Here is a 25,723-nt window from a genome sequence, read left to right as displayed (position 1 = left end):
CGAGAGAGCGAGCTCGCTCACAGAGGAAGAATAGGTCCTAACTTGAACAGTGTTTTGGAATTAAAATTTCAGAAGTCAGGGAATTTTAGGTAATTATTGTGAGGTGCGAGAGAGTGGGGTAATGAAATAGAGTGGAGATGAAAGGCACTGCGTTTTCTACGTTCCTGGAGTGCTAAGCAGTTTGCATTTTGTATTGAAATTGATGGGAATCATCAAGGAAGAAACATGACACTGAAGGCAGAGTGGAGAACGGGTTAGAGAGGGCTATAACGAAGCAATCAGACACTGGTATTGCTAGGCACTCTTGCACCCAAAGTGAGGGGCGTTGCCCCACTTGGAGCCTGCAGAGGGTAGGGCTTTAGGCAGGCAGGTAAGTTTTCTGCCTTGTATATATATTCTACTCTCTCGATCGAACCCAGTTAATTGAATGAATCTATCTTCTCAGATATATTTCGCCCACAACATGTAATCACAACTCTCCTTTTTGGTTAACCTCAGGGAAAACTAGCTCCTTAATATTTTTAGGCCATTGAAGTTGTGGGGCCAGATATGGCCATAGTGGGCCTTTCACTACTTTTCTGAGGTCTGGAAATTTTTCAGAAAACTCAGGCATTTAGTTAGTGTCTCTGATCTATTTCAAGAGTTACTTTGTAAATATATTTTACCATTTAATATTTGCCTCTTCTATCAGGTTGTAAATTCCTTCATAGTAACCCGCATCAAAGTCATGCCTGTACAATGGGGTGCCTAAATATTTCGATACTGTGTTAAAAATATGTTGAACCAACGTTCAGTGAATGAATGAGTAAATGAATGATCTCTCCCACCGATCTCGAGGGGACCCTGCCCTGTTGTGGACTAGAGGATCTCAGGGCTCCAACAAATTGTGCCCCGGAACCCACTCAGCTGTGATGCGCACCCAGCTCTCGGACTCACAAAAACTGCCAGCTCCCCTTATACGGTCAATGTGGAAGCAGGGGAAAGAGACACCCAGCCCCTCGGTCTGGAACGGAGGGGAGGGGGCTGCTTTCCGCGCAGCACGGCGGCCGCTGGCCGGGCGGCCAGAGCCGGGCGCACGTTCCGCACCGGAGCACCGCAGCACGCCGGCCGCCGGGGGGAGCCCGCCCGCGCCTCGGCCCGGGGAAGAGGCCGCCGTAAAGGAAGCGCGGCTTCCTCTCCTTCTCCCGCCTCCCACCGGCTGTCGTAAAAGGGTGAATGGAGAGCGAGTTGTTGGGGGTGGACAGGGCGGACAGGGGGCGCGGAGTCGGAGTGGCGCAGCAAGTGGCTGCAGGTGGTGACGCTGGCGGGGGGTGGGGAGTGAGGTAGTCCAGGGGCAGCGGAGGAAAAGGCTGAGCGGCTCTAAAGGAAAACTCACGCAGCTGTCTGGCCTACTGGTCCGGGGGCTGCGGAGCCCCCGCCGGGGAGATGGACCTCAACCGGATCATCCAAGCGCTGAAGGGCACCATCGACCCGAAGCTGCGGATCGCAGCTGAGAATGAGCTCAACCAGGTGAGGCCCGGGCCTGCGGCGGGGGGCGCCGGCTCCGGGGCTCTGCCCCCCGGCGCCCGATGTCCACCCCTGACCGTGGGCTCCCGCCGGCCCGGCGCCCGCCCCCGCCCCAGGGTGCTGTGCAGCGGCGTTCTGGGGACCGCGTCTGAACAGCCCCGGCACCTGTTGGCTACTTTCGCATCTTTTCTTGTGTTCCTTCCCCACCGTGCAGTTTGTTCAGCCCGTTGGGTCCGCAGAAAGAAGCTTTAGCAGCCCTTGCTGGTGTTTCCAGGGTGTGATTTAAGCACGCTGACTTGGGGACGCGGCTGGGAAAATTCACTTGAATTTCAAATCCGAGTTGGGCTTTTCTCCAGACAGAACCCTTTTTAGGTGTTACTGTGGGAAACCTTGCCCGGCGCCCGCTGCTGTGGGGCTTGGCAGTCCTGTTTTGACACTGATTAGGGGAGTTTTGTGTGCGAGCTGGGAAGTGCTGCCGGGAGAGAGCTCTAGGAAGAGGAGGCGATTTTCATGGTGGAATTGCCTTACAAAAGGCACGAGCAAAAGACGTGGTTGGAGGGATTTCTGAAAAACGCTAAAATGTATAACGCTCTTTTATCCTCCATCCTTTAAGTAACAACTCAGCTAGACCTTGTTTCCTTGTCACCGGCTACATGTTAAAATTCTGATGAGCCCAAACTCTAGCTTATGTTTTCCCCTAAACCTGGAAGCGTAAATCAGACCTCTCACAGAGAAGTGTGAGTTAAGGTCTACCCCCAAGACAGAATGACAACTGTTTGAGGTTGCGGTAGTCCTTAAAATATAAAGGAGTATTCCTAGAGTAGTGGTTTTCAGAATGCTGTCCAGGATGAACAGTGTCAACATCACCTGGGAATTTGTTGGAAATGCAAGTTTTAGGGCTTCACTCTAGACTTGAAGAATCAGAGACTCGGGAGGGAACCTCATTTTGTTTTAATTAGCTAGCTAGGTGATTCTGTGCTTTCCTACGTGAGAACGACTGTCCTAAGTAAATGTTTCTGTAGGAGCTCGCTAAGGCTTTCCCTGGCTGGAGCTGACTTAGCAGTGCAGGTACACTGCGAATCTTGGAGATGAGTTGCTTTAATGGGAAATCTGGGGGGAGTTTGGACTGAGTGTGAATCTAGGATTTTCAACAGATAAAAGGGAGAGTGAAAACACTGACTCTGTAGAGAAGGTTGAGTTGAACGGTAGCCTAAAGGGACAGTATTTCTTCTCAAAAAGAAAAGGACTCTCACTTAGAATAGTGGAAAGTTAAAGTCAGTACTTGTCCCAGGCTCTGGAGAGTAGAAGTACTCTATGTTGATTGGCTAGAAAAATAGTAATCCGGGGATCGATTAGGAGGAGCAAAGCAAGAATTGGACTTGCAGTCTACTAGTGTAAACAGAAGAGTTGGCCTCGTTGTGACCTTCTTCTCCTTACAGTGAGGCCAGGTGTTACTTTAATAGTGTCCATAGGCATCATATCTTTGATATTATGATGTACTTCCCTGCTTCTGTTAGTATACCTTTGCTTTGTTTCTGATTCATCAGTACATAGGTGCAATTGACTTTACAAAACTTGGGAAGGTAGGTGGGTGTGATCCTGTAGAGCTAGAAGTGAAACTTAGAACCCAGTTCTATTTTTTCCACGATGTTTCAATTCAAATTCATTCCATCCTCACTCTGCCTTTCCCCGTATTCACCCAAGTCATCACAGACCACAATTTACTCTGTAACTTCTAAAAGCTTATTGCCATGCCACGTTTTAGCATTTGTATTTTGTATAATGCTTTAGATTGTAATATGCCTTACGTATTTTTTTGAATTGTCTACAGGTGGAAGGCTAAATTATGTCATAATTTATGTAAAACAGGAAAACATGGTTATAGTGTTGGGTTTTGTGTGCTTAGCCTTTACCATCGTGCTCTGTTGGGTAAACAGGTGGGGAATTTGCCATAAGTGATGAGGGACCAGCTCAGTTATTGTGGTCTGGGTTGCCCCCTCAGCAGATGTGCTCTGCATAGGAAATGGACTCCTCTTCTCCAGAGTACTGATTGGTTGGTCAGTTGCCATTTAGAAGAGGAAAGCAGCTTCAAAACGTAATAGCCTGAATTCCACAGGATAAATTCTTATTTGGAGCTATATTTTTCTGTGGCCAACGTAGTATTTCTGTTACCACTGACTGGTTCCTTGCCTGCTATTTGTGATATTGTTTGTATGGAAAAATGCATTTTCACTTTTATCTCAGGAAATTAAGGCTGCTTCCTGTATATGTACTTCACCATCTCTAGTCCCAGAAAACCCTGTAGCAGCAACACAGAGAAGTAGGAATGTGTAGATATCTTGCTCCAGTAACTCACCTAGAAAAGTATTTTCTTTTAATAAATAATTCTCCACATGGCCTACACAAGGAAATAAAATACATGCTTTTATTGCCAGGCTTTTATTTCTGCTTTTCCATGCATCTGTGGTATCATTTTTATCGCCCTTTAAGGAGTTTGCTTATATGAATAACATATTTATTGAGTTATATTACAGGTGTTAGTACAAGACTCTGCTCTCATATAACTTGCATTCCAGTAGGGGATACAGACAAGTAAATAATATAACTTCAGGTCGTAAGTGTTACATGGAGAGTAACTCCCTAGAGTGGGTTGGGTTGTGTAATTAGGGTGGTCGTTCTCTGAAGAATGACGTTAAGCAAAGATCTGGATGTTAAAACGGGCAGGCGAAGAACTGGGAGGGGAATGGAGGGGAGGCCAAGCTCAGTAGAACCCTCTCCACTTGGCATGCGGGGGACTGGGGAAGTGAACATAGTGGGGGCAGTGAGGCCGAGAGTGGGAAAACCTAAGTTCTTTGCTTTAAATGGGTTCTCCTAAAGTGTAGTATTTAGCTAAGCAAGTAAACTCTTTATTTTCAAAAAACTTCAAAGTGTCTTTTTTTCACCCTTAGACATTTGATGCCTAAGGTGGAAAAGGAAATTGGATAAATATTTTTGAGGGAAGTAGTATGAGAATACATCTTAATTTACCACCGAATGTTTTAACTGGCCAAATTAACGTAGATTGAATCAAGACTGAAAGGGAAAGACAAAAATTGCAGAAGTTCTTTGAAATGCAAACAGTTGCAAAAGGAGAGTTTCGAAATGTGTAAAATGGCAACAATGTAGAAATAAAAGTAGTCTCCACAGTGACTGTTTCAAATGAGTAGCATTATTCTAAGTATAAAGATTATTTTGGACTTATGTGTAATAAGACTTTTAAATAAATACTAAACTATATAGATTAGAACTAAGCTATAGAGATATTTACTCACTATAAGATAAGATCTTTGAGTATCTCAAAAGTCATAGGCTCAAGTTATTTTATAATGTAAATGTAGGGGTGTTGAAGGGTGGGCTAAATCTGTATTAATTTTGACTCCTGTAAATTGCTGTTAAAACAAATGTTTTCTTTAAAAATACTTTAAACTTCTGGTAATTTCAATTGCGGATGAAACAGAATTTATTTCCTATGCAACAGATTTAAGATTCTGAAGTTTATATAGGATGAAAGAACAATTATAAGATGACTTAAAATTTTACTGAAGAATACAGAAAGGTTTGGAAAGCATAATATTTTTAGATGGAAATGATCAATATTTAGAAGATACCAGTTTTTCCCGATTTTTTAGTCAAACACTTATCTCAATAAATGCCATTGTAAATAAATGAATATGCTCTTGGGAGACAATAAGATGAGTGGACTCTGCATCATTTGTCCAGCTTTATTTATTTTTCTAAAAGTGTATTTTATTGATCATGCTATTACAGTTTTCCCATTTTTTCTCCCCTTTGTTCTCCTCCACCCTGCACCCCCTCCCCCCAACCAGCATTTCCCCCTTCCTTAGTTCATGTCCATGGTTGTACATATAAATTCTTTGGCTTTTCCATTTCCGATACTGTTCTGAACCTCCTGCTGTCTGTTTTGTGCCTACCATTTGTGCTTTTCATTTACTGTACCTTTTTCCCCTTTTTCCTGCCCCCCTCCTGGCTGATTACCCTCAATGTGCTCTCCATTCCTGGGATTCTGTTCCTGTTGTGGGTTTTTGCTTGGGTTTTAAAAATTTATTTATTATTATTATTTTTTTAGGTTCAGTTGTTGATGGTTGTGAATTTGTTGTCATTTTACTGTTCATATTTTTTTATCTTCTTTTTCTTAGACAAGTCCCTTTAACATTTCGTATAATAAGGGCTTGGTGATGACGAACTCCTGGAATTTGACCTTATCTGAGACACACTTTATCTGCCCTTACATTCTAAATGGTAGCTTTGCTGGATAGAGCAATCTTGGATGCAGGTCCTTGCCCTTCATGACTTTGAATACTTCTTTCCAGTCCCTTCTTGCCTGCAAGGTTTCTTTTGAGAAATCAGCTGACAATCTCATGGGAACTCCTTTGTAGGTCACTGTGTCCTTTTCTCTAGCTGCTTTTAAGATTCTCTCGTTATCTTTAATCTTGGATAATGTAACTATGATGTGTGTACTTCCTTAAGTCTAACTTCTTTGGGACTCTCTGGGCTTCCTGGAGTTCCTGGAAGTTTATTTCCTTTGCCAGATTGGGGAAGTTGTCCTTCATTATGTTTTCCAAAAAGTTTTCAGTTTCTTGTTCTTCCTCTTCTCCCTTTGGCACCTCTATGATTCAGATGTTGGAATGTTTAAAGTTGTTCTAGAGGTTCCTAAGCATCTCCTTGTTTTTTTTGAATTCTTGTTTCTTCATTCTGTTCTGGTTGAATGTTTATTTCTTCCTTCTCTTCCAAAATTATTGATCTGAGTCCCAGTTTCCTACCCTTCACTGTTGGTTCCTTGTACATGTTCCTTTATTTCACTTTGCATAGCCTTCATTTCTTCTGTTTTGTGACCATACTCAACCATTTCTGTGAGCATCCTGATTACCAGTGTTTTGAACTGTGCATTGGATAGGTTGGCTTTCTCTTTGTTGCTTAGTTCTTTTTCTGGATTTTTGGACTGTTCTTTCACTTAGGCCATATTTCTTCGTTTGGGCACACCTGTTACATTGAAAAGGGTTGGAACCTTAGGTATTTGCCCTGGTGTGGCACTGTGGCACTGTATGGGGGGGAAGGGTCTGTGAGGTGACAATGCCACCTGCTCAGCTTTCAGCTGGCTTTCAGTCACTTCCCCTTCAACCCACAGCAAATTGGGCCCTTCTGGGGCTGATTCCTGGGTGGCTGGTTTTGTGTGTGTTCTAGGACCCTGAGGGTCTCTCCAATGAACTCTCCTGTGAGGCTGGGAGTTTCTTCTGCTGCTACAACCTCCACAGGTTTTTACAGCCAGAGGTTTTGAGGCTTCCTTTTCCATGTTGGAAACCTGGGTTGTTCGGTTTGTCGTGCTCCCCATTTCCTTCTGGTTTATTTGCACGTAAATGTGGGACTGCCCAGTCCTCCAGCTGCCACCTTGCCACGGGTCCTCTCCACCCCAACTGCCCATCTTCGCCCCTCCTACCAGTCTGGATGAATGTTTCTTTAACTTCTCAGTTGTCAGACTTCTGTATGGTTCAGTTTTCTGGCAGTTCTGGGTTTTTTTTTTTTTTCCAATGTATGGTTGCCTTTTGTGTGTCCCCCGCTGGGAGTTGGCCTACAGGGAACCGGCTTGCAATCCAGGCATGTGCCCTGACTGGGAATCGAACCGCGATCCTCTGGTTTGCAGGCCTGTGCTCAATCCACTGAGCTACACCAGCCAGGGCTTCTGGTTGTTTTTGTTTTTAAATTTGTTGTTTCCCTTCTTTAAGTTGTGCAAGGAGGCAAACTATATCTATCTATGCCTCCATCTTGGCTGGATGTCTCCATTTGTCCAGCTTTAACCTTACTGAGAATTTATGAGTCTTTTCTGGGACCGTCAGAGGGAAAGGCCAAGTACATTCAAGTACATTCAGGGAATGTGGCAGGGTTGTAGTATAGTCTGGGTAACAGACATCTGGTGAAAATACTGTCAGAAAGAATGGGGTTGCTCTGTATCTTTTTGTGCTTCCCAAGTCACCCTGGCCAAACTCAAGAGTAGGTCAAAGTAGAACATGCCTATGGGCTGAAAATGACCCAGGCAGCAGGCACTTCACCAGCACAGGCTCAGTGGGGCATTGTTAAGTTTGAAAGATGCTCCAGCACCGGAGGGCCTCCTGTTGGCAGCTCTTTTAGGCACGGGGTTCCAGTCCCTCTGTGCAGTGCATGCACAGCTGTCTAATGTTATCTGGTCCGTTTTTTTCTGTGTTGGAGTTTCTGTCTACTGTAGCTTATGATTTTCTGCTTATGGGTTGTCAAAAATAAAGAAAATTGAAGCACAAATAAGCTGGGAAGAAACACTTGCAATGTATAGGTCATATAAAAAGTTGAAATTGTAAATCAAATAGCTCTAAGAATTTATTAATACTAAAACAGATATTTCATTTATAGAAGGATAAAGAGAATAAGGAGTTTGTAGAAAAACGAATAGTCAACAAACAGGAAAAATTCAACATAGAGGAAATACAATTTAAAATATGAGTAAGGTTTTAAGATTTTTGAAGGAATGATATCTCTGTATTGGATAGATGGACACACTCTTATGCTACGGTTGTGCTGTAAGTTGCCACACCTGTTCTGGAGAGCACTTTGATCATATATGTGCAAACAAACAAACAAAATATTCATACTCTTTTATTCATCAATTTATTCTAAGTAAGTTTTTTTTGACTTGAAGTATTTTAATAATTTTTATTTTGGAGAGTTTTTCTCACTTTAAAAGTTTTATTTACAGTAGTATATGTAGTAGTAAGTGCTAATAGTTATTCACTTATATTGCCCTATTTAAAATAAATTTCTTTGTAATTTCAGTCTTACAAGATCATCAATTTTGCCCCCAGTTTGCTTCGGATTATAGTCTCTGACCATGTGGAGTTCCCAGTTCGCCAAGCAGGTGGGTTGGTTTTTTACCCTTTTAAAATTTATTTATGGTGAAAGTAAAAATAGAGTTTTATTTTAATTCTAAATATCTGTGATTTCTTGAAAAAAATAGGAAATGCATGACAAGTATTTGTATTTCTAATGGTTTATAAAAATCACTTTCTGCCTTGGCCAGGTGGCTTGGTTGGAGCTTCGTCCCCATGCACCAAAAGGTTATGGGTTTGATCTTGGTCAGCATGTATGGGAGGCAACTGATTGATGTTTTTCCTGCACATTGATGTTTCTCTCTGTCTCTCCCCATCTTCTCTCTAAAACCAATAAACAGACACATGGACAAAACCAAGGGGGAGGGTAGAAGCAAGGGAGGGAGGTGGGTTTGGCTGGGGTGGGGGGAGTGGTGAGGGAAAAATGAAGACAACTGTAATTTTTAAAAAAAGAAAATCAATAAACATATCCTCTAGCAAGGATTAGAAAATAAATAACAATAAAAAATAAGCACTTATTTTAAAAATATCACTTTCCTTTTCTCTGGAAACGTAGAGGCAGATACTGAGCTCTTAAATCTCCCCTAGCCTTTTGCTTCCTTCTCACCTTCCACCTACCAGTTCCTCGCCTCTGTAACTTTGCCATTTCCCCCTTATCTTTCCTAATTTTAACATCTTCATCTCCCAGCTCCTTTCTTTTTCATGATTTCTGGTAGCCTTGCCATCAGGCCCACAGTTTAATGCTGTACATTTGTGTTTGTGCATTCGAGCTCCATTTGTGCGTCAGATCGTGGAGCCCGTGTATTGCACAGGCCTTCCTGCCCATGCGATTGGGGAACGGGGTCTTAAGATTATATTTATTTATTTTTAGAGAGAGGGGAAGGGAAGGAGAAAGAGAGGGAGAGAAATATTAATGTGTGGTTGGTTTCTTGCATGCCCCTCACTGGGGACCTGGCCCGTAACCCAGGCACGTGCCCTGATTGGGAATGGAATCCTCGGCCCTTTGGCTCACAGGCCGGCACTCAACCCCCTGAGCCACACCAGTCAGGGCGGGAACAGGCCTTTTGCTTTAAACATGAAGGTTACCTTTAAGTCTGTGGTACCTATGGTAGTTCCATGGTGTGTGGTTTTTTAAAAAATAAGGTTGTCATTAGAACCCAAAAGGTCAAAAGATGGAGAAAGAAGCCTTGGAGTATTGTGAGACCCAAAAAGATAGTAGCTTCAAGATAAAGGGCTAAAATAATAATAACTAAATAAAAACCCAAATAATTAAAAAGGCTTTTTAAAAATTATGTAAGTGGCATATATTCATTGTGGTTAATTTGGGCAATATAGGAGAATACCAAGAAGAAATTAAAAAAAAATTACTCAACATTCATCTCTCAAAGGACCATCATTAGGACATTGTGTGTGTTGTTTGGGTGGAGGGATTGGTGGACCATCTTACAGGAATGGGGTTGTATTCTACATGCTGATGGAAGTGTTTAATTTTACCTGAAATAACATAAAAAAGTAAGGAATCATTATACTTTGAGGAAATATTTATGACAATTTGTATGATTTCCTGAGAGATCCCTTTGTGATTAAGAAAAACCTATAGAAAGACACTCACGTTGGAATTATTTTTTACTTAAATAAGATTTGTAAAACTTCTCTAAGTTTTTTTGAAACCACTGCTCTATTTTGTTTAACTTTTGTTTTATAAAATCAGCTATTCTGAAACCGCATTTTGCTAAATGAAATCTATTTTAATAACGTAAGTATTTACAGGGCCATTGTGAAGTTTCTTTGGAACCTTTTTGGAAGTAGTATTTTTAAAGATCTTAAAGCAATTTATTAAACTAATATTTCCTCTTTATATGGCATATAAACATTACGGAAACACGGACTTTACACATTAGATGGCTGTTAATCCTGCCCTGAAAGATAGTTGCTGTCAACTGTGGTGCATGGTTTAACAGTTCTTTTTTTTTCTTCTAGATACACCAGCAGGCTTTAAAGAGTTACGGAGATCTGTTCACATTGCACATGCTATTTTATAATTTCCTTTTTCTTATTCAACCTTGTACTTTGGGGGGATTGTTCCATGTCAGTGCATATGCATATATTTTATAACAATTGTTCAGCATTTCTTTGTACATGACTATCATAGTTTATTTAAACAATTTGATATTAATGGACATTTCCTTTATTGTCCCTTTTCATTGTTGTTGTTATAGAGACAGTGCTAAATTGAGCAGCATCGTAGCACGTAATATCTCAGGATACTTGTGGGAATATTTTTATAGAATGAATTATGAGAGGTGGAAATGCTAAGTCAATGCCTACTAATGATGTTAACGTTCAGAACTTTGAATTTTATCACCAAATTAGTTTTGCTTGCGTTTTCTATCAACAGTGCATTAAAATGCCAGATTACCAATAAGATCATAAAACCATTATAATCCGTATAGAATTTGTCTTGAAAACAAAAAGCAACCTTCAGACAACAATGATACACACATGGTAAAATCATGGACTTACTTATAATTCAGCCATTAACTGCTGTTAATTTTATAACGAAAAATATTTGCATTAATAGGGCATCATCTGAGATGGCCTATATAAAGTAAAAGGCATACTGTGAGATTTATAGTGGTAAGATTTTCCATTTTTGCTGGCTGTCCTGTTTAACATTGAAGGGATTAGCCTTTCGTGCCCTGTAAAGCTGAATGAAAGTCATCTTTTTGTTGCTGCTACATTAGCATTTTTTTCTCTAACTTAGCTGCCATTTACTTGAAGAATATGGTGACACAGTATTGGCCAGACCGAGAACCTCCACTGGGAGAAGCAGTATTTCCGTTCAACATTCATGAAAATGATCGCCAGCAGATACGTGATAACATTGTGGAAGGAATAATTCGGTCTCCGGATTTAGTGAGGTACTTGGTGCTGTATCTGTATGACGAGTAGGGAAACGCAGCAGTGTGTGTGGATGTGGGAGGCTGGGTTGAATCATCAGCTGAATTTCGTTGGTAAGCTAATGGAGACAGGCACTCAGAGAATATTCTTTCACTTATTTGTCCTTACATTTGTAATCCTTTGCAGTATTTTCGGAAAGATTTAGCTGCTTTAAGTTGCCACAAAAAAGAGTTAAGGCAAAAATTATACTTGATTAAAATTGTTGTGTAAATCCCCACTGTGTAAATAACTTACGTCCTTAGTTATGATCTTTTGACTTTTTCCTGTGTGCTTTTCTTTTTCCGAACTTGGGAAATTGACTTTTGGAAGTTTTTAACCTCCCACTTTTCTTAACACTTAACCTATCTTTTCATTAATTTTTGTGAACTGAGTATCTTTTCCTTTAGAGCAGACAGGACAGAGTAGGTATAAACTGGAAGAATCGTCTGTGGTTTTTCGCATTTGCCTTGGGCAATGTCCAAGAGAACTTTGTGTGGTGATGGAAATCTTGACCCACACTGTCTGGTATTTAGCCATGTGACATACTTGGTATTGAGTGCTTGAAATGTGACCCGTGTAACTGAGGAGCTGAATTTTAACTTAATTTTGATAAATTTAAAGTGTGCACAGGTAGCGGGCAAGTGGCTGCCCCTATTTATGGGACAGCACAGCTATAGAGTCAAACAAATTTTTCAGTCTTAGGAGAAACACACTCTTTGCAACACGAGTAATTAGTTTAGATTTTTTTTGTGAAAATGGAGGAGGGAAATCGATGAAACCGAGGTAGGGGAATGAAATTGTTTAATGTCAAGAGATTAGATGCAGCTTTTCCCCTTGGGTGTCCACTCCACACTGTGACGAAAGCAGGGAAAAGGGAAGAAAGCGTGAGGGAAACAGTGAGGAGGGAGAAGGAACGTTGAGCTCTTCTTTGTAGAGTTAGTTTGTCTGTTGAGAGGAGAGACAGGTTTATTGATGAAAGACAACCACCGTTGTTCTCACGGCTTGCCCAGATGCCAGCCTGGCCAGTGGCTTCCCCATGGTACCAGCACGGACCATGTCTTGTTGAAATCTTTACATTTTCAGGTGTCTCTGAGTCTTGCAGTGCTTCCGCATGGTATTGTGTGAGAGGAGGACCGTTCATAGCCATCCTTTGCTTGGGTGGAATGAAAAAATGTTGGGGGGGGGTCAACCTGATGAGGAAATTTAAAAAACTGGAAAGTTTCCATTGTACTGTGTGCAGATTTGATGTATTGGTTGTTTAGGAATGGCTGCTGGTGACGTAAGGGGAGACCTTTGTCTTTATAATGAGACAGTTCTTTGTGGCTTGGCTTCTTTTATGTCTTGAAGCCTTAGCCATAATCACTTTTGAAGAAATATTCTTAAAGTTTATTTAAGAGTATTGCAAAGACAAATTTTCAAATAGATTTGGTAACATAAGGGAATGGCATTATTTTGTGTGTTTCATTTCAGTGAATTTAAGTAATTGGCTGTTCAACTCAATACGCATACACTTTTTTGTTTTTTAGTTTTCACCGTGGAATCCTGATTAGCTTTGCTCACTTTCTAACCATTCGCAAATGACCATGTGAGGACATACTGGTAGTTTAGAGAAGAGAAAAATTTTTCCTCATTTTCTTTTTGATACCAATTATGGTTGGGATCCTGTTGAGGAAATGATTACTGACCTAAGTGTTATGACCGCACATCATTTATCGTTTGGCTTTGTGGTTTTATGAAAGCGATTCTTTTTTTCCCTTTTATGTTTTTGCTGTGGCTTTTTTTCTTTATATCGTTGGGAATAGCTCTTAGATTTCCTCTGCAGAAATTGCCAGCCTGTTTCTTATACTCAAAGTACAACATTGAGTATTTCAGGAAGCTTGGATAGGTGCAGCACACTGTGTTGGCTGTTAACTGAAAATGGATGCTTCAAGGTTTTGGCTCACAGACATGATTCCCACCATTCTGTAGGCCTCTGTTTTACTTACCATTTTACATTTTTAGGCTAAGTTTGTTTACTTGAAACATACAACAGTTTGTTTTCCTCTTAGGCTATGGTAACAAAATACAAAATATGACAAGCTGGGAGATTTTGCAGAACTAAATACATAGTTTTTTTTTTTTTAATTATAAGGAACTTCTTTTAAATCCATTTTTCCCAAAATTGTATTTAGGATAAAACAGTTTGAAAGGTTGCATTTATTTATTTTAGGAAATGACCTGTTCTCTTTATCTACAATGAAGTTGAGCTGCTGGGGGGGTTTTTCTTGATAGTACCGATTTTTGTCCTTCCACCCCAGATATATAACTATATGATGTAGGTAAATTGGAGTTAGAGTGCTTTTATGTAAAATATTAGAGGTCTTTGAAACCTGATATGTATTAACTACTTAGATTTTGGACTTTCTTCCCCCACCTTACAGAGTCCAGTTGACAATGTGTCTCCGTGCCATCATTAAATACGATTTCCCTGGTCACTGGCCAGCGGTAGTCGACAAGATAGACTATTACCTGCAGTCTCAGAGCAGCGGAAGCTGGCTTGGCAGTTTATTGTGTCTGTATCAGCTGGTGAAGACATATGAGTAAGTTGATTTCTGCTGGGCGCAGATCCCGGCTTTGTGTCATTTAGAAAGAACTAAATGGCATAGAGGGTTCTGCTGGGGGCGTTCTGTGGAATCAGGTTAATTTGGCAAGCGGTAGGTTAAGCACAGCTAAACATCTTTATTTGCTACAGTCATTTAAAGAACTTTTAATCTGCCAATGTACATTGCTAATCTCTGAGGCAGTAATGTGATAATGCAGTGCTTTTCAAGCTTTTTTGTTAATTTCAGGCGGTCATTTATTAACAGCTTTCCTTGGAAACTCTGATATAGAGGTGCCTTAGCATTTGTCTTCAAATGAGCACCTTAGGTACACCAAATACTAATATTTTTTGGATGCAAAATAGAAAATGTTAAAGTTTCTTTGCTAGTGACTTTCTTTTCTATAAAAGTTGCTTGGGAGGTGGGGACAGGTGTCACATTTAATAGCAGTACTTTCCTCTTTCTAAGAGGATTGCTACTTGTGCAGGAAGATTCCTGTAGTTCTATTTACAAACTAGTTAGTTCGTACTCTGTAGGATTTTTAGGAGATATTTTAGATTCATAGCAATTGAAGTATCTAAGAGCACAGAAGTTTGTAAACTGTTTTTATTTCTCAATTTAGGATAGTTTAAGATGAAATGTTTTTACCCACATTACTTGTTATATAATAGGAGTGTATTTAAACAGACAGATCAACTAGTATTTAATAGGAACAATTGTGGTATGATGAAAATGAATTGAAGTAGTAGAAAAGTTTATTTAGGAAAGTTGCAACATAGTCTTGGATTCTTTTAAACTAGTCCATTTTTTTCTGGAAAGATTTTTAGTTTCTGCCTGAAACAGTGAACATTTTCCCGAGTTTATTCTAACAATCCAAACAGAAAATGCAACCCGATTGTTGGAATGTTTTTGTTTTCTTAGCTTTATATAGCTTAAAATATATATATATTTATAGTTTTTAGTATATGTATATACATGTATATATTTATATATATGTGTGTATATGTGTATTTATTATGTATAGTTCTTTTGTGGGGGGAAACTTTTTTATTTCTTTTTGTCTTTGCTCATGTAGATACAAGAAAGCAGAGGAAAGAGAACCTCTTATAGCAGCAATGCAAATATTTCTGCCTCGTATTCAACAGCAAATCATGCAGCTCCTTCCCGATTCCTCACATTACTCTGTTTTACTACAGAAACAGATTCTGAAAATCTTTTATGCACTTGTTCAGGTAAGTTTCTATTGTAGAAGACAAATAAAGTGCCTTGCTGTTCTGCCTAACACATGAAAAGTGCTCAGTTAGTGCCAGTTGTTAGTAAAAATGATGTATTCTCACATATAGTTCTTTTAAAAAACTCCTTGTGAGAAAACAGGCTCACAGAAATTAGCTCGACAGTCCAAGGTTATCTGAGTGGCCGAGCTGCGATTCAGGGTTTGCGTGCCGTTTACTCCAGTGTCTGAAGTGCTGGCTGCTGAAGAACCAGGGCAGCTGACGGCCCCGGGACCTGATGACGTCACTCATCTGTCCCAGGCGTGCTGCCTGGAGAGTAGTTATGATGACAGAAGGAGAGGAAGGAAGTTCCTCTTTATTGGAAAATCTTATTGATGGTAGTTTCTTTGCATTTGAGCTAATTTAAAGCTAATAAAGAAGATTTTGTGCCTCACTTTCCTTCATTTAGAATACTTCCTTTTTCTTATCTAAGGGGATAGATACCACAGATCTATCTCTCTATTCTTCTTACCACAGATCTTGGTAGAGGAAGAATAATTATTGTCAGTCTAAACTGTTTGATGATGAATGAATTAAACCTCCCTTACAGTTAAATTAGTGATGGCAAAGGATAGTTTTGTCAGGCCAGAGAGCCAAGATAGTTCAGTTTTGTTCTTGCCTTCATATGTGACTTAAATGTTTTTATACTGTTACAGAGTATTTCACTTCAATAAAGATTTATATTTTTAATCTTGTCTTTTAGTCTTTTAAACTTTTAATGGAGAGAGTTTGAGGCAGATTTTGGTTTCAGCTCAGCCTTCTTTTGGGAGAGAGGGGAGGGAGAGGAAGGCAAATCTGTGAAGAGCAAAGAAACTTGGATAGGAAGATATATTCTCCACCCTCTATTTTTTCTTTTTTAAAGTAACAGGAAAGGGGAATTCATGGTGCCTTTGCCTTTTCTTTAAAGTGCTGTTTAGAAGTTTTCCTCAGGAGTATCAGTTGACTCTGAGGCAAACATTTTTCATTCAGTGAGATGCCATTAGATGTAGTAATGTTCCATTTATTCCGAGGTCAGAGTTCCCTTTCCCTTTGGGAGATGTATAACCAGAAATCAGGAAGTATGACAGAGGCTGATGAAATAATTTTCCTCAAGCCTCTACCTCTACTTGAGCTACGAGGGCAAAATCCAAAACATTTATTTTCTCAACATACACATGCTAAAACCTTAAAAAACCAATGAAAATCTCGACATTTTAAACCATTTTTATAATCTATTATATGCTACTAAAGAAATATGCTCCCGCTGGGCATTTTAGCAGCAAGGATTTAGAAGGCTTTAGGAGGGATGATTATAGTGATAATGTATTTATGTTTTGAAAAGTATGATACAATTCATTCGACTTTGTTCAGACATTTATTAAATATTGTGTACAGCAGTTGGGTATTTCACACATACTTCAGAACTCAGTTTGTCCAAAGGTGAACTCATTGTCACTTCCCCCAAACCTCAGCCTGTTCCTCCTCTGTTCCCTCTCTCAAGTCGGAACTCCCCACTGCACTTAGAATAGAGTGTGAGCTTCAATTCATTCATTCATTCATTCATTCATTTTTGGAGAGAGGGTAAAGGAGGGAGAAAGAAAAGGAGGGAAACATCAGCATGTGGTTGCCTCTCATGTATCCCCCACTGGGGACCTGGCCCGCAACCCAGGCTTGTGCCCTGATTGGGAATCAAACTGGCGACCCCTTGGTTCACAGGCCGGCACTCAGTCCACTGAGTCACACCAGCCAGGGCTGAACTTCTTAATATGGTTTATAAAACCCTTCATCTCTCCGTCTTTTCTTTTACCATTTTCACCTTTGTACTTTACACTCCAGCCATTCTGAAATTCAGCTTTGTGAATATGTCACGCCCTTTCTTACTTCTGAGCCTTTAAAATACTGTATTTCTAACTGGAGTACTCTTCTTTCCCCTTACACTCTGGCTGATTTGTGCTCTTTCTCCATGTTTCAGCTCACATTTCTTTCTTCCAGAAAGTGGTTCCTGACACTCCCAGGCTGGGTTAGTGGTCCTCCTGTGTACTGCTCTTATCCGTACACGGTGTCACGCCACAGTGTAATTCCTTGGGTGTACACGTGTTTTCCCCAGCCAGAGCGTGAGGGCAGAGACTGTCTTACTTACCATCATCACGTCCTTAGCACGTAGCAGGTTTGGGAATGCGTGGACGCCCAGACGGTACTGCTCATCTCCCGTCACGCACAGTGCAGCACGGGGAGCCCAGTCGGAGAGTGGCTGTGGTTTTATGCCTCAGTGTAGGGGAATGTGGTTGAAGAAAATGTTTCTTGAGATAAAGCTTTTCATTAAAGTGGTTAAAATGAATTTTCATCACAGGACAGGTAGTTATGTGAGGTGATGGAAGTGTTAACCGAGCTTATTGTGGTAATCATTTCTTAGTATATACGTATATCAGCTCATCATCTTATGTACCTTAAATACAGACTCACAATGTTGTATGTCAGTATATGTCAGTAGAGTTGGGGAAGGAGTGGTCAAAACAAAGAGTGTGACAAAGGGGTGAATGGTAAAAAGCACTTATCTGGAATCTCATGCTGAGTAAATGAGACCTTCCTGTATTAAAAATATTTTGTTTTCATTTAGAAAAGTAGCTCAGAGAAGTAACTCATGGCATGTATATTTTTAGATTTTAGAATTTTAATTTACATACATATGTTAATAGGTCTATTTTAAATGGAATTTTAGGTTGAACCATATGAAATTACTGTGTTCAAGGTCAAATGGTAGCCATTTCATGTATGTCAACCCTCCAGTATAGCCGAAATTGCTGGTTTTCTGGAGCGGAGCCGCTGCGGCTGACGTTTCGCTTTTTGTTTCAGTACGCGCTGCCTCTCCAGTTGGTGACTAACCAGACCATGACGGTGTGGATGGAGATCTTTCGAACTATTATTGACAGGACGGTTCCTCCCGTAAGAGAGAGCTTCTGTTTTTAAGAAAAATGGGGAAAACTTAGGTTTGGGATACTTGTGGTAGACTGACTCATAATTCTAGACTATTTGGAAAAAAAGTTACTACTGTAGTAAAAATAATTACTAATACACAGTCAGTTTTGGAATATTCAGGTAAGCAAAACTAATAAAATAACTGTATTTAATTCCTACTAAAATGATTTAAAATTTTTGAAAATTGGTATTTATTCTTCTAGCCTTTTTTCTTTGTGTCTGTATGTAACTATATTTTACTTGTAAAAATAGTATATGTAGTTACTGTTTTAAATTTATTTTCACTTAAAATCCTTTATAAGTATTTTTATGATTACAAATGTTTTTATGCTGTCGGTTTGTTGAATGCTTCATTTGCTGGATGTTTAGATTGTTTTAGTTTTTTAGTGTTTTAACTACAAGGATGTAGTTAAATTTGAATACACATACATGATTATTTTCTTTGGATAGATTCTTCTAGAAGTGCTTAAAGCTTTGACAGATCTTGCAAAGTCCTCTCCAGAATCATTGCATTGGCTTATGCTTTAATAAACAGTAACTGAGAATATCTTTTATGTAAAATTCTAAGTTTGTCAGTTTGACAGGTAAAAAGTAGAGTCTCATTTTTATCTGCAGTAATAATGATGGTATAATTATCAAATTAACTGAAATAATCAAATTAAAATATATCAAATACTTTAAGATTTAAGCTTGTTTTCATATATATGCAGTATTTTTTCTCTTATTCATATCTTGGAACATGCTATGTTGAAATTTAATTTATATACCTTAATGCACAGAACTTTTGCATTTTTGCAAAGATACACTTGTGTTACTGTCACCCAAATAAAAAAGACGGTAGGACCTTTTCGTTATCCCAGAGTTTCCTCCAGTGACATGGTATTTTGTATTTGCTTTCTCCTTTTTGGGGCCTTTTGAAAATGGGAGATAGATGGGAACAACAGCATTGGTTAGTTGAAATTTACTTTTCTTATTTAATTCCTAGCTAGCCCTCTATAAGTAGGAATTTGCATTTGTATGGCAATCTAAATTCAGAATTGATATTACTCAATCTATAGCAAGATTTATTATGCCTCTGTTATTCACATCAAACGTTTTATTATGCAGACATTTGATCTGGGTGTTTTTGTCCTCTTAGGAGACCCTGCAAATTGATGAGGATGATAGACCAGAACTAGTCTGGTGGAAGTGTAAGAAGTGGGCTCTGCATATCGTAGCTCGTCTTTTTGAACGGTAATTCTGTTTATTAGATTTATGATCTTATGGCCTGAATTTCAGTATTGGATATAATAAAATTGAATAGGTCTCACGATTGTCCACAGATGGTTATTTGTCTTTAGTGTCATAGAGGACAAAAAGTCACCCTCTGTTTCAAAGTACGCTTATTGTGGTCACTGACTTTGAGATCATGAAGAGGTGCTGGGTTTTCTCTGAATCTTTCTATTTTTCTATAAAAAGAATGGAGAAATGACATTGTTTAGCTTACTGGAAATATCCAGGAATTGTACAAGAAGGTGCTTGGCCATTCAGCTCCATGGGAAACTTAGATTTAATTATGGAAGCACGTATTGAAAAATATATGTTGGATATATTTTTATTCGTAATATTTACCCTTTAGGAGATCTTTGTTAATTAAGTAGGTAGAAGTTTCTGTCTGAAGTTTTAGTAAGACCCAGAGTCAAAGTGTAGTTTGGGCTTGTGAAAAGTAGGGAAAGTATTAGTTTTCTGCCCCAACAGAATATCTTTCAACAAGGGATTGTATTTAAGCTAGTGAACATGCTTGTTTTTAAAATTTACTCTGTTTAAACGTTTTCTCTTTGTATTTTAAGCTATGGAAGCCCAGGAAATGTCACAAAAGAATATTTTGAATTTTCTGAATTCTTTTTGAAAACCTATGCAGTGGGAATTCAGCAGGTAATAAAGTTATGCTTTTTAAATAGAAGGATGGTTACTACTGATAGTAGTTAAACTATTTCTGTCCATTTAAAATTAGGTTACAAACATATTAATACGCTGTGTATTTGTAGGGGATGAACTAGCAGCTCTGGAATTTAATACAACGCAGTTAGTTTTAGAACCAGTAGCCTAGGGCAGCTAGCACAGGAAGCGCCCTTGCAGACTCCCAGAGGCTACACGCAGACCTTTTGGATTTGTTGGTACTGGTATGGGAGTCACCATTATTAGGTTGGATTCTTCTGTTAACTCTCTGGTCTCTTATGAGTTTCTTACCTTCTGTTTCTTTGAGGTTTAGCTCTTTGTTCCAAGTGTTTTTTTTTTTTTTTTAAATAAGAGTTAATGGAATACAAATTGTTCTATTTCAAGAGAAGTTGAGCTCAGAAGTTAAAGACTCTCAGCTGACAAGTTACTCCTTTTTTATGAAAGTTTGGGTACCATTTGATACAGTAAAAATTAGGAGTTCTTGAGAATAATATTTAAAAAGTACAAGTGGACATGAAGTTTGGTTGATCTGTATTGCCATTTAAATCATGATATTTTTGTTTATATTTCAGCAAATAAAATTTAATGACTATTGAGCAATGTCTGGGTCAGGACCATACTGAAGAAGCAATGATTGTTCATATGTAGTGAAAGGCTTTAATCATATAGAGGGCCCTGGCTGGTGTAGCTCAGTGGATTGAGTGTGGGCCTGCGAACAAAAGATCACAGTTCAATTCCCCATCAGGGCACATGCCTGGGTTGCGGGCCAGTTCCCAGCAGGGGATGCACCAGAATCAACCATACATTGATATTTCTCTCCTTCTCTCCTTCCCTTCCCTTCTAAAGATAAATAAATAAAGTTAAAAAAGTCATATAGAGGGTGTTTCTAGATTTTTATAGATTTATGTGTATAGGCTTCTTTCTTATAAATGATATGAAGTTAATGTTCAGATCTGTCACCTGAGATGGAATACTTCCTTTCACAGATTATCATTTTGTCTGGTATCATTTTATGGGCTATCGTTTCTAAAAAGTACCTTGCAACAGTTCAGGAAAGCTCTGGCTGTAATTTTCTCACAAATTATTTTATTGCCCCTTGAAACAGTCTTTAGGGAAAATTAGTGAAAAATGATTAAAATGATCTGTTCAGCAGTTCACTGTGAATACTGGCGTACTCAGGAAGCTGGCCAGCTTTGCCTTCTGCTCTCTCCACTGCTCTTAAACCCATTAGGCTTCCTGAAGTTGATGTCCTCTTAAGGTGTGTTCAGTAGAGTTTTTTTAGCCTCACATAAATGAGAGTGTGTCTAGGCACACGTACCTTTAAATGTCATGTCATTGCGGCCATGTCCTAGACTGTTTGTACCTTAGTTGTTTACAGTGCATGTTCCTAGTACTTAAAAGTAGTTTTCTTATCAAAAACTGTTCTCTTCTTTACTCTTATGTCTCATTCCCACCACCTTCACTGTGCATGAGCCACACTGTGTTGGGAACACCCTGTTCAACTGCACCCATTTTTAGCCTGCATTGCTGGCATTGTTGAAAATCGGCGCACAGGTCCTGGAAGGACTTCAGACAAATTTTATAAACCTGAATTTTATATAATTTGAACTGAGTTTATCTTCTGAATTTATAAATTTTGTACATGTTTTGAAAGAACCCTTTTTGTTTAATTCACCAGTTCATTTATCAGCTTGCTATACAGAAGAGATCTGGAGTCCAGGAATTAGAAAACTGACTTCATTGTGATAACTGACTTCACTGTTACCTCAGACCCAGGGTCCTTGGAACAGTCGTGGCTGCTTTGGGCCATGGTTCCTTCCTTATAAATAATCTCTCTCTTCTAAAAAATAACTTCTCAGTTTTGTGTTATGTTTATAAAGACTTTCTGTGGAATGAAATTCTAAAATAAAGTTCTCCCATAGTTTCCTCTAGGAATTTTAAGGTTTCATTTGTTTTGTTGTTGAAATATTTTTTTATCTGAAGTTTATTTTGGAGTGACGTTTAGTTAGCTTCATTTTTTTTAGAGGGCTAATCAGTTGTCCCAATACTATTTTTTTAAAGATTTTATTTATCTTTGGAGGAGAAAGGAAGGAGAGAGGAAGAGAAATATCAATGTAGGGTTGCCTCTTGTGCGTCCCCTGCTGGGAACTGGCCTGCAACCCAGGCATGTGCCCTGACTGGGAATTGAACCTCGATCCTCTGGTTTGAAGGCTGGTGCTCAATCTACTGAGACACTCCAGCCAGGGCCCAATACTGTTTTTTTTTGGATAACTTATCATTTCTTTTTTGTTTGAAGTGCAACTCTGACAGGTAATTAAAGTATGCCTGTGGTGAATCTTGCTGTCTGGTTATTTTCTGTGTTCATTTAGTCAAGTCTGTTGTTGCTGTTGTTTTTGTAACAGGAGTCTTAATTTATTAGAAGAGCTAGTATGTGGAGTAGAGTGTAGATTTACTCTGAGTAGATCCACGGGTTAGAAGTAGGACAGATGGCTGGAAATTACAGTAAGACACCGTTCCAGTATAACATGTTTGTATCTGATAATTAAATTTGCCCATGAGTTTTCTCACAAAATATTGACTTCCTTATAAACCTGTTAGTCTTTATGCATTCTGGGTTTTATGTCATGCCTGAAGTGCTCCTCCCCTTAAATTTACAATTGTACGTGTTCTTTTATATTCCCTCTTCCTGTTTCCCTCTAGGTACTACTAAAAATTTTAGACCAGTACAGACAGAAAGAGTACGTAGCGCCTCGTGTTCTTCAGCAAGCCTTCAACTACCTCAACCAGGGGGTAGTTCATTCTGTGACATGGAAGCAGATGAAGCCACACATACAGGTCAGTGTCGCGAGCAGTTCTCCCAACATTCGCTGGTTAAGTTAGGTTTTCTAAACAAAGAGCGTATTACTGGTTCATATTTTATATTGAGTATATTTTTATTTCCACTAATAATTACAAATGGATGAGAGCTTATACTTATTTGAAGGACTTGGAAATTTAAGTGTTTGAGAAGAGTGAGAACTTCAAGTTTTATGAGTTGGAAGACTTGGATTCAGTTGATCTTGCTTAATTGTTTACTTAAAGATAGAATTCCACATTGTTATTTAAAGAACAAATGAGAATAAAAAGTTATGGGCCATTAATAAATAAAGTCTTATTTGCATACAGACAATTTTGAGTAATTCAGTGATGTTAGGAACTGAGTTTGTTTTTCCTCTTAAATTGTAAATTCTTAAATTTTGTAATCTCTAAGATGGTATCTAAAAAGGAAAATAAATTTTTTCTTTGCCTTTGGTGTCCAGGATAGAATTTGTTTAGTATTATCTTATTTTGCATTGCTTTCTGTGGGTATCTTAACATTTGTCTAATCTCCTTGATCAAAGAGGGATCATTTCTTTGCTACTAATAGATACTGATTTCATTTTATTTACCGTGTTCCTATAGAGTAAGGGTAAATTGTGATAGTATTTTTTTCTACATGATGCCTTTGGCCTTACTTTTACATGGCTATAAAAAAGGATTAAGACAACTCTTAACCTTAGGCTGAATTTTTTTTCTCTCAGAAATATTTAATTTATTTAAGAGATTATTCTGTTTTTAAATATGTAATTGTTAGCACACAGAAAAACAGATGTGGTTTTTTTCTTTCCCCTGAAACCTGCATTTGTAGGTTTTTAAAATGGAAGAAGGAAAGAAAATTTTAATATTGTTGCTAGGTTGACATTTAGGACCAAATTGGGAATGAAAAACAGTTCATGAAAAGAAATACAATAATAAATATAACCTTGCTTGATATTTATTTCTTTTATGTTTAATACTGATTTGTTAGTAAAACCTTATTATCCTTTCTATTCCTTCAGAGAACATTTACATTCATCTCTTTCTCTAGATCTTTAATCAGTTGTTGTTTAAAAAGTCTCATGCTTGCCCCTCGCCCTCAGCCCCCCACCCCCACCCTAGGCTCTTGCTTTCCTGTCTCACTGCAGCCACTGCAAGCTTCACAGCAAAGTGACAGTTGGGAAAACCGACATTATAAAGGCAGTCAGTAAATACGTTATTAGTGTTCCCACATCTGAATAGCGCATACCCATTTATCGTTGTTCTTCCTTCGTAGAACATCTCTGAAGATGTGATTTTCTCTGTGATGTGTTACAAAGACGAGGATGAAGAGCTGTGGCAGGAGGACCCGTATGAGTATATAAGGATGAAATTTGGTAATCGAGATGGTATTATTCCTCGTTAGTTCCTGGGTACCTAAAATATTGTAGCTGAATTTATATTTTAAGCAGATTTTATTACTTTGTTAAATTCTCAAGTTCTGCCTTTGAAACCTGTGAGAGTTGGATGTTCTGTAGAACCGGCGAACTTGAGGCCTTTGGGTACGGGAGGCAAAGGGCCACGTTACTTTATCCCTACGGTGCTGAAGCCGTCTTGGAGCGTCCGTAACTTTTCTGTCGTGATGCTGATCTGCAGGCACCATCCCTTTCTATGTCTTCTGGGATACCCGTGGATAGATTGGGTTGTGCTCGGTCTGGGAGAGCCTTCGGATTTCTGCATGTTTTAGGAGCACCTCCATTTAGTTTGCTTCCTTATCCCAGAGACTACGTGTTCCACAAGGAAATGAGGTTACCTACAGTGGCCCCATTGTGTGGCCCTGTTTCTGGGGTGGGGGGTTTTTAGTTTCGATTTTTCTGGAAGCTGTCAAATGGTGTAGATTGCCTGAGTTCATTTCCTTTTATTCCCAGTTTGAATTAATTGCTTCATGGAATACTCAGACACTTAACATAGCAAAATGTTATTTGTACCTGTTTCTCCCGTGACTTAGAGTGATCTGAGGGCAGGGGCATTATGTTACTTATTTGCTTTATTTCGCACTCTCCATTCCTTCTGCATCTCTACGTACTAGTGTTTGGCTCTAGTATGTCTTTGATAAATGTTACAATAGACAGTTGGTAGAACTAGCACTGCCCAGGGCATGTGGAAGGTGCTGTGGCAACACAGGGCTTCCCCTTATTGGGCCAGGGGTCTCTGGCTACTTGAGTTAAGCCTATTGGTATAGATGCTGGATTGCTTTTCCAGTGCTTGGTGTCCGTGTTATTTGATTCAGTAAGTGAGGAATGCCTCTTTTCTTGGAGACAAAGTACAGGAAAAACAAATGAATGAGAAATGGTATTTACCATCTGCTCCATTCCTTCATTCTAACTTTTCCTTTTAAAAATCATTGCACCTGGGCATGATTTTTCCCCTTCTTAGTGCCTTTGTTTTCCTAGGAGCAGAGTGATTAGCCAGTCTCCTATCTTTTTCTTTTCATTGTATTTTTTGCCATCACCATTTACCGCCCCCCCCCCCCGTACCTTCCCTCTGCAGTCACCACACTGTTGTCCATGTCCACGAGTCCTTTTCCCTTTTTGCTGAATCCCTCTACTCCCTGACCTCCCCACTCCCAGAGCGGTTATCCTGCTCTCTACCTATGGATCTCTCTGTTTTGCTTTTTTTCTAGTTCAGTTTGTTCATTAGATTCCACATATGAGTGAAATTATATGGTATTTGTCTTTCTCTGACTGGCTTATTTCACTTAGCATAATACCCTCCAGGTCCATTCATGCTGTCACAAAATGTAAAATTT

The 25,723-nt window shown here is 39.2% G+C and overlaps 1 protein-coding gene across 1 annotated transcript in view; it reads left to right on the top strand.

Annotated features, from left to right (window-relative positions):
- Positions 1-1,425: 1,425 nt before the first annotated feature.
- Positions 1,426-25,723, top strand: part of IPO8 (importin 8) — a 54,625-nt gene continuing 30,327 nt past the window's right edge. The window contains exons 1-10 of the mRNA XM_037032410.1: positions 1,426-1,509; positions 8,365-8,446; positions 11,182-11,338; positions 13,778-13,936; positions 15,012-15,168; positions 18,040-18,129; positions 19,301-19,395; positions 19,992-20,076; positions 22,801-22,935; positions 24,212-24,311. Of these exons, the coding sequence (XP_036888305.1) occupies positions 1,426-1,509; positions 8,365-8,446; positions 11,182-11,338; positions 13,778-13,936; positions 15,012-15,168; positions 18,040-18,129; positions 19,301-19,395; positions 19,992-20,076; positions 22,801-22,935; positions 24,212-24,311 (1,144 nt within the window). The remainder of the gene's footprint in view (positions 1,510-8,364; positions 8,447-11,181; positions 11,339-13,777; positions 13,937-15,011; positions 15,169-18,039; positions 18,130-19,300; positions 19,396-19,991; positions 20,077-22,800; positions 22,936-24,211; positions 24,312-25,723) is intronic.

The sequence above is a fragment of the Sturnira hondurensis genome, unplaced genomic scaffold (genome assembly GCF_014824575.4).
Source record: "Sturnira hondurensis isolate 20B ecotype Veracruz unplaced genomic scaffold, ASM1482457v3 Scaffold0000362, whole genome shotgun sequence".
NCBI lineage: Eukaryota > Metazoa > Chordata > Mammalia > Chiroptera > Phyllostomidae > Sturnira > Sturnira hondurensis.
Note: the sequence above shows the minus strand (reverse complement) of the source record. Positions and strands in the feature narration are given on the sequence as shown.